General features: G+C 59.7%; 1 protein-coding gene across 4 annotated transcripts in view; it reads right to left on the reverse strand.

Annotated features, from left to right (window-relative positions):
• Window positions 1-846: 846 nt before the first annotated feature.
• IMPDH1 (inosine monophosphate dehydrogenase 1) overlaps window positions 847-8,539 on the reverse strand; it is a 17,911-nt gene continuing 10,218 nt past the window's right edge. The window contains exons 4-15 of one of the 4 annotated variants that reach the window (XM_007469675.1): window positions 7,989-8,090; window positions 7,771-7,845; window positions 7,257-7,463; window positions 7,018-7,105; window positions 5,983-6,182; window positions 5,234-5,324; window positions 4,912-5,007; window positions 3,780-3,923; window positions 3,559-3,703; window positions 3,116-3,259; window positions 2,859-2,942; window positions 847-1,600 (exon numbers count right to left, since the gene is read on the reverse strand). In XM_007469675.1, coding sequence (XP_007469737.1) covers window positions 1,579-1,600; window positions 2,859-2,942; window positions 3,116-3,259; window positions 3,559-3,703; window positions 3,780-3,923; window positions 4,912-5,007; window positions 5,234-5,324; window positions 5,983-6,182; window positions 7,018-7,105; window positions 7,257-7,463; window positions 7,771-7,845; window positions 7,989-8,090 — 1,398 coding nt within the window. In that variant the 3' untranslated portion in view covers window positions 847-1,578. The remainder of the gene's footprint in view (window positions 1,601-2,858; window positions 2,943-3,115; window positions 3,260-3,558; window positions 3,704-3,779; window positions 3,924-4,911; window positions 5,008-5,233; window positions 5,325-5,982; window positions 6,183-7,017; window positions 7,106-7,256; window positions 7,464-7,770; window positions 7,846-7,988; window positions 8,091-8,539) is intronic. The other 3 variants (XM_007469676.1, XM_007469678.1, XM_007469677.1) reach the window with 3 other exon arrangements.

Raw genomic sequence — 8,539 nt, forward strand, 5'->3', positions numbered from 1 at the left:
TGCCACAGAGAGAGGCTGCCTCCAGACCACGTGGCTCTTTTAGGAAGGGCCCGGGAGAGGGCAGTTACCAGCCCAGGATGCCAAGAGTGGGCTGAGGGAGCCCCTCCCTGGCAGTCATGGGGATGTTTCCAGCTCTTCACTACCCACAACTAGGGCCTCCTGCCCCCTCTGCTTCCTGCCACCAGAGCATTCCCAGGCCATCTTCCTTGCTTCTGCCCCGAATGGTGTCTGTACCTGGTGGGACAGCTGGGTGCCCGCTGCCCAACTAAAACAGAGGCAGAGAAGGCAACGTGAACATCCCAGGACCCCCAACTCTAGGGATACTCAGCAGCCCACGTGTCAGTGCTGTCCCCGCCAGAAGGCGGGTCGGGAGCCACACATGACAGTGGGCACTAGCCCCCTCTCCCTGGTACCCACAGGTGTGTCTCCGCTGACGAGACCGCTGTGGTCAGGGCCACAGCCATGTTCTACTTCCACCTGCGCGCGGGCTGCACCGTTTGACATTACGAGGCTGCGGGGAGCGCTTTCTGGCAGCCGCCCACGAGGCCCCCAACGCTAGTCTTCTACTGCCACGATGACCCCCTCTGCGACAGGGCCTGCCTGCAGGAGCTGCTGGCCAGCTGGAAGCAGCTGGGCAAGCCGGTGTGGGCGCAGGCCTGGGAGACCTCGTGCCACGCGGCGCACCTGCGCCAGCACCCCCTGGAGTGCTGCAGCACTCTCACCACCTTCCCAGGGAGGCTCGGCCTGGCGCCCCCCGCGGCCCGGCTCTGATGGGGCTCTGGGCTCCAGCTTACCACCAGGGGAGGGGCTAGCTGTCCAGTGGACAAGGGACAGAGACAGGATGGCGGAGGCGCTGAAACCTCTTGATTTATTCAGATTATTTAACATACAATGACGCAACTGTGACCCCAAAGTGTGCAAAGTTAAAGCCTTCAACTGCAGCTGAGAGGAGAGGGCAGGAACGGTACACCTGGGGATGGGGGTGAGTCAGGAATGATGGGCAGCCTCCTCCCCAGGTCCAGGGATGGGGCGGCCTGAGGAGCAGGGCCTGGATAGTCCAGAGCCAGGGGTAGGGGGCAGAGACCTCCCTCTGGCCTAGGTCAGGAGCCCAGAAGTGCCACATGGCTGAGGGGGGCAGCAGCCCAGGAAGGGGCCAGAGGCAGGGCCAGGAGAGCACCAATTCTGGGATGGGGGTTAGGGAGGGAGGTGCCCTACAGGAGAAGCCAGGAGGGGCCACGTGTCCCAGGGGTGGGAGCCGGGCCGGAGCAGGCTGCAGCAAGAAAGACCTGAGGCAGGCGCAGGGCCTGAGAGCCCAGGCTGGCTGGGCTCAGGGGGACTGAAGAAGGGGGAACCCTGGGGGCTCCCAGGGCAGCCGGGCCTGGGAGCAGTCCTGACTCTGCAGGGGGGAAGCCCAGGGAGGGGCCGCAGACCCTCAGGGCCTCCCCGCCTCTCTCCCTGGAAAGGAGCTGGGGAACCAGTAGTGCAAATCTGTGGACCACTCAGTTATGGAGGGAGGCTGTACCCAAAGGGGGACCCTGGGGCATGACCCCTCCGCCGCCTGGGCCTCCACCACCATCCTCAGTACAGCCGCTTCTCATAACTGTGGGCACAAGGCAAGAGGGAAACTGAGAGTGGGTATGCGGGAAGGTGACCTCACCACCCCAGACCCCCTTGCCCAGGCCAGCCCTGGGCCGCCGGGTGGCCCCCAGACTCAGGAGAGGCATTGAGCTGCAGAAGCCTCTGCCTCTCAGCCACAGGGGGTGGGAGGGAATGAGAAGCAGGCCACGTGCCTCTGTCTGCCTCAGGCCAAGGCTCCCGGAAGAACCATGCCAGGCCCAGGGACAGCCATGCTCCTTCTGGCCACAGCCGCAGCTGGTGGACTGTCCTCAGTGCCGGGGTGGAGAGACAGCTCAGGAAGGCATGGCCCATCCTCACAGAGCAAGGTCAGGCCAATCTGAGCCTCTGCTTCCCACGTCTCCACCCCACCCCTGAAGGCACTGTGGCCTAGGTCCCTTGTGGTCACTGGGTCCAGTCCAAGACAGGACAGCCTCAGGCCTGTGGTCAGGAACATCTCTCTGCACCCCGGGAGGGGATGGTTCCTCTGGAGGAGGGGCCACCGCCAGCTGCCCCCAGCATGATGCTAGTACTAGGGCCCATGTCCCATGATTACACCCCAGCACGCCCCCAACCCAACACCCCGCCCCAGCCCAGGCCCCACCCAGACTGCCCCTGCTCTACTCTACGCCTGGCCCGGGCAGCGCGGTTACTTACACGGCAGAAAGGTATAGCTACGGGAGGATGGGGCAGAAAGAGACACAGGTTAGATGCCCGCCTATGCCTGGGGGGACAGGCCCTCTCGACCAGGGCGGGGCCGCATGCCTGCAACTACTGCTGCCAACTAGCACTGCCCCCGCCCACGGTCGTCCCAGCGCCGGCCCTGGCATCTGTCTCTCTGCCCTTCTCCCCGCCAAGGGCTCATGCCCCCAGCCTCCACCTGCCTGCCTGGTGCCGCCACCAGCCAGAGCCCAGCACCGCCAGCCCCTGCCACCAGCCACCAAGCTTCTTAGCAAGCAAGGGCTGGGGAGCCCGGGAGGGGCTAGAGGCCGCATCTCCCATGCCCGGCTCGGGGGAGGTGCCCGAGGGGATGGGAGGGCCTGCCTGCATGGGGACTAAAGGACAGGGTTCAAGGGTGGGCTGGGCCCTGTAGGAGAGGGTGATAGGGGTCATCCTGCAGCAGCCTCCATCCCTGGTGCAGATGGTCCTTGGGGTCCCTGAGACCTCGGCTCAGCCTCTGAACCATGGCCCCACCTGCCTGACCCAGTGCCAGCCAGCTGGGGCAAGGAGGCTGCCACACTTACGAGTGCAGGCCGTGGACACCACCCTCGATCTGAGCTGACATGGTCCGTTTCTCAAACTTGAGCTCTCCTGAGTACATCATGGACCTGCAGGCAGGGAATTGGTGCAGGTCAGGGGCACCAAGGGTGGAGGAGAGACAGACAGAGAGAGACAGAGACAGAGACAGAGACAGAGACAGAGAAAGGAAATGGGAAATACGGGGGCACCAGGAGCCTCCCTGCTGCCCCCTACCTGCTGCCCCTCTAGTCACAGCACTCACCGCAGGACAGACAGGCTACGGGCACCGATATCCTGGCAGCCATGCTGGATCCCCGCTATGAGGTAGGGCACGAACTTCTGAATGGAGCCTTTGTCCTGGATGGAGCCCGAGACACCCTGCGCGATCTTCACCTTATCTCCCTCGCTGCACGGAAGGCGGGAAGACTGAGCCCCGCCACCCATGGCTCAGGGCACCCCACCCCACCTCTCAAGGGTACCAGCAGAAGGGCTACCACCCAGAAGGACCCCCAAAGCCGCCGCTCCCCGAGCTACAGCATAAATAAGCATGGATTCCGAGTCAGGGGGCCCCGGCGCCACCCCAGGTCTGCAACTTGGGCCCTGTGCCTTGGGTTCCAGAACTGTAATGTGGGTGCCACCTCGGGCAGTCGGGTGGGCCCGAGGCGCTGGGGCCCGCGCGCCCGGGGCCAGGGCGGCGGCAGGCACCTGAAATAGCGCTGCTGGCTGCCGCTGCTCTTCTCCATGGCGTCCAGCGAGCCCATGCCCCGGTACTTCTTGAGCCTCACGCCGTCCGAGAAGAAATACTCGCCGGGGGCCTCCGTGGTGGCAGCGAGCAGAGAGCCCATCATCACTGCAGGGGGCGGGCGGTCATCGCCTCTCGCCCCGTGGCCCTCCCACCGCCCCCCACCGGCAGACCTGCCCCTCACCTGTGGAGGCACCAAGGGCCAGGGCCTTGACCACATGCCCCACGGTCTGGATGCCACCATCGGCTATGACCGGCACCCCGAAGCGCCGGGCGTACTCAGCCACCTTGTACACGGCAGTGCCCTGGGGCCGACCACAGGCCATCACTGGGGGCGGTACACAAGATAAAGGTGTCAAGAGCGACGGGAGCCAGGTGCAGCACAGGCCCCTTCCTCCTTGTGCCCTGCCTCCACTTGGGAGAAGGCACAGGGCTGGACGTTAATGTGGCAAAAAAAATAAGTGGCAGCAAATAACACTAGGTGAACGCACGCCAGGAACCTGGACCACCCCACCTGCAAGAGCACTACGGGGACTCCGGCGGCAGCATCAGTACTGGCCTCAGCCTCACCTCTCTCCAGGCACTAGTTCCCTTACAAACTTACTAGAGTTAGGTACTCACAGCCTCCTTTGGGATACTGGCTCGCATTTCTTTAAGTTTAATTGTCCAAGGTCCTTAAGTGTTACATTTCTAAGCGAGAATTCTAAGGAACCACCACTTATCTAAGGATGGATGCAAGGCTGGATAAAGGAGAAAAGAAGACTTCTCTGGTGGTACCTTTGTTTGTTTTGTTCTTATTGCACCCCAAGGTTTAGAACAACGCCTGACACACAGTAGGTCCTCAATTAACATTTGTTAATTTGTGGAGAAGGCCCACATCTCACCTCAGGGGTCAGCTAATGCGAAGGTAGACAGTTAAAAGCAGAGGCTTAGAGACCAAACTGGGAAGATGTTTTGGGCAGAGAAGACCAAATGGGTCATTCAGCGTTTGGGAGACATGACCAGACATGACCAAGGGGCCAGATACACCAGTCTTGGGCCTGCAGATTGGACTTCCTTGACCAGAATCTGAGAAGCAGACTGGCACACACCCCAAACTCATGGTAACCTCATCTTACACCTGCCTCCCCCCAAGTCAGTGGGCTAGACAGGCAGAGTCTGAGCCTGGGTCACCAGTGAACCCACCATCCCAGAAAGGGGCCTGGCTGAGTGAGCTCTCTGCATGCATCTGTGGAGCGAGACTGAGGCCCCAGGGCCTGTGGAGGGCGACTGGGGCGTTCTAAGTGGCAGTCACTCACTCTCCTACTGACACCCACCTTCTTGGGTGATGCAGATGGAGCCGCAGCCCATGCCCACACGTAGCCCGTCCACACCAGCATCAATCAGGTTCTTGGCCTGAGCTGCTGTCACCACTGTGGGGGAGGGGGAGTGAGAGAGGAGGAACAGTGTGAGGATGGGTTGCCCCTGCCCTGCCCGGGGGCTTCCTGGAATCCCAGTCTACACCTCCCCTTCACCTACGGTGACCAAAGCCCATTCATTCAGCTCCCTGCCCCTCCATGCCAAGAGCGATGCCATCACCAGGGAATGCCAAAGGACAGAGAAAGGTTACACAGTGAGGGGGCAAGGGCCAGCACTCACCATTCCCCCCAATCACCTGGAGGCGGGGGTACTTCTGCTTGATGTAGTGCACCATGGCGATCTGATACACAGAGTTCCCTTGGGATGAGTCCTGTGAGAAGGGCAACAGCTTAGGCTTGGAGGCTTAGGCTTGGAGGCTGAGAATCCTCACTGAGGGAGGGGGTCTTAAGTGGACAAATCCTGAAATTGTATCAAAGATATATGAGAATACACCTTTTTCTTTTTCTGGGAGGACAACGGACAGTTCTCGGCCAAGTCTCAAAGGGGCCTGCCTTCCCCCAAAGGTTAAGCACCACTAACATACAGTCTCACAGCAGACAAAGCCCTTTCATACCCACAATATGGACTGGTTCTCACAGCAAAGAGATGGTGCCTGCGGTCGTATCCACTTCCCACCAACTCACGAACCAAACAGAATTACTTACCCTGTTGAGCCTCGGTTTCCCCCTCTGAGAAGTGGGCATGGTGATTGTACCTCAGGGGGCTGTTGTGAGGACTAACTGAGTTCATCTGCATAAACGCCTTAGTGCAGCGCCTGGCAAGTGGGAGGTGCTCACTGAATGTGAGTGGTAACTACTGGGGCCAAGTTATGAGTGCGAAGGGCCCCCAGAGGGGTCCACAGTTTGTTCTGAGCTGTCAGAGTACCAGCGACCCTCTCAATTCTGACCCCGGGCTTAATTAGAGGTGAACCTGGTCTTCATAAGCCTCAACTCTACTGAACAGCCCCTGCTCCAGGGCAGTGTCCGTACCAGCACTATGACGTCGGCGCCCGCCTGGGTGAGCAGGTCCAGGCGGTATTTGTCATCCTCACGGGTGCCCACAGCCGCCCCACACAGCAGCTGCTTGTGGGAATCCTTGGAGGCCAGAGGGTAGTCCCGGTTCTTCTTCAGGTCAGTGCGGGCAATGATGGCCACTAACTCATCTCGATCATTGACAATGGGCAGCTTCCCTGACAAGGAACGCAGGGGTGAGTTGAAGGAGCAGGCTTCTGAGGGTGGGGTAGGGGGATAGTGAGAATGAAAATGGACCAGGCCAGAGATTCCACTGCAGTACCCAAACCAACCACTAGGTGACAGCACCCACCCAGGATGCGCTCCTAGGGGCCTGGCTCTCTGCCCAAGGAACAGGAAGCAAAGAAACCCAGTTCCTGGAGCTTTTCCTGCCCTGTGGCCTGGCCAGGCTCAGTGGGCAGCCCCTGAGCACTGGCAGCCTTTCCCCTGAAGGGCCACAGGCCACAGTGGTCAAAAAACTCCTAGCTAGGGCACAGACACGAGGCTATCCTGCAGGTAGGAACGTGTGTCCTGCTCATCACCACCCCAGAAAACAATCCAGTATGGGTCAGGGGAGCATTTCCCAGTGGGTCCCACAGGGACCTAATGAATATTATGTCAACAGCCTCAATGTCAAATAAATTTAACTGCAAGAATTCTCAGAGCCTTTGATAAAGTAACGTACAATTCTTTATGCAAGATGGGGAATACCGAAAAACAGCATTTTTCAGACTTATAAGAACACGGAGCCCTTTTTTCATGATGAGTGTTTCACAGGACTAGTCGTTTTGAGAAATATACTGTGAAGATGCCAAATAAGGGATGGGCTTTCCTGAGCCAGGAAAAAGACCTCAGAAGTCACGCTCCAGCCTGACGTCATTCAAACCTTCCCTGAGGCCCAGCCTAGTTGCAGGGACAACCTGCAAGGCTGTGAAGGAACAGGGGGCTCTGGGGTACAGTGAGCCAGGCTGGGGGAGGGGGGGGGTCTTGCATTTTCCGCCTCCTCCCTGGTACCTTTCTTGCTACGCTGCAGGATCTCGTTTGCCTCTTTCAGTGTCACACCCGCTGGAGCCACCACCAGCTCATTCCGCGGTGTCATCACCTGTGGGGCAAGGAACATTTGGCTGCAGGTTGGCAGGTGAGAGAGAAGGGAGCCAGGCCTCCCTCTGGTCCCTGGTCACAGGCACCGGCCTGAGGTCCCGGGACGTGCGGTCCTCTCTGCCCCAGCCATGCTCTCCCTGCCCCGCGGGTACCTCACTGAGGAGGGTGGTGTGGTCCTTCTCGGCAAGGAAGTCGATGTCTCGGGAGGTGACAATGCCCACCAGCTTGCTGCCCATGGTGCCCGTCTCAGTGATGGGGATGCCAGAGAAGCCATGCCGGATCTTGGCCTCTAGCACGTCACCCACGGTGTGCGAGGGGCTCAGCACCACAGGGTCCGTGATGAAGCCCTGTTCAAACTTCTGTGGGCAGAGACAGGGGAAGGAAAAGGCTGGAAGAAAGCTGGAGGTGTGTACAGTCTGGCCACAGGGGGCCGAGGGTCTCCTGGCTGTGCCACAGGGGAGCCAGGGCCCGCCATGGGGCAAGAGGCCAGTGGGGAAACGAGGGCTGAGCCCTGCGCTCCCACTGTGGAGAAGGGCAGACAACACCCCACAGCCACCAGCCAGGGAGCGCACCGGCCCGCAGAGCTGGCAATGGGAGGTTGGGAGGGCCTGTGAGGCGGAGGCTGCCAGAGGGCATCTTCTTTCTCATGACGGGCCTGGTACTCGCCTTGACCTTTCGCACCTCGTTGGCCTGGAACTCTGGAGTGCAGTTGTGGTGAATGAAACCGATACCGCCCATCAGCTGGGGTTGAAGGGAAGAATGGTCAGAGCCAGGGGGCCAACCCTCCTCACTCTGCAAACCCCGCCTCTGATTCCAATTCCTCCTGACGCCCACCCCACTCCGTCCTCTTGGCCCTGGGGTCCCCACCCAGGTGCTCAACTCACAGCCATTGCGATGGCCATGTCAGCCTCTGTCACAGTGTCCATGGGGGAGGAGATGAGTGGCGTCTTCAGCGTGATCTTCCGAGTCAGGGCTGAAGTCAGGTCCTGAAGATGGAGACACAGGCTATGTGAAAAGTTTTATCATTCATTCGACAGACATTTACTGAGCTGCTATATGTACCTGGCACCAGGACAGGCCCTGGGCATACAGCAGTGAGCAAGGTGCATGAGGTCTCTGCTACCTCTTCCAGAGCTTACACTCGGAAGGAAAAATGACACACACGAAACGTGCACAAGGTGATTCCAGTTGGGATGATGGCTACGAAGGAAACCAATGAGGCAAAATGACCACTGGAGAAAGAATGTGGGGATTAGGGAAACCCCTTTCTTGGGAGGCGACAGATGAAAACTAATCAAGTGAAAGTCCCCAAAGAGGGACTGTTGTTTCAGGCTGAGGGAGCGGTGTGTGAAACCCCACCTCTGATTCCAATTCTCCCTGAGGTGCGTTTAAGAAAGAAAAAGCTAGTAGAGTGGAGGGAAGGGGAAGAGGCAGG

This window comes from Lipotes vexillifer, unplaced genomic scaffold (assembly GCF_000442215.2).
Source record: "Lipotes vexillifer unplaced genomic scaffold, Lipotes_vexillifer_v1.1 scaffold1329, whole genome shotgun sequence".
NCBI lineage: Eukaryota > Metazoa > Chordata > Mammalia > Artiodactyla > Lipotidae > Lipotes > Lipotes vexillifer.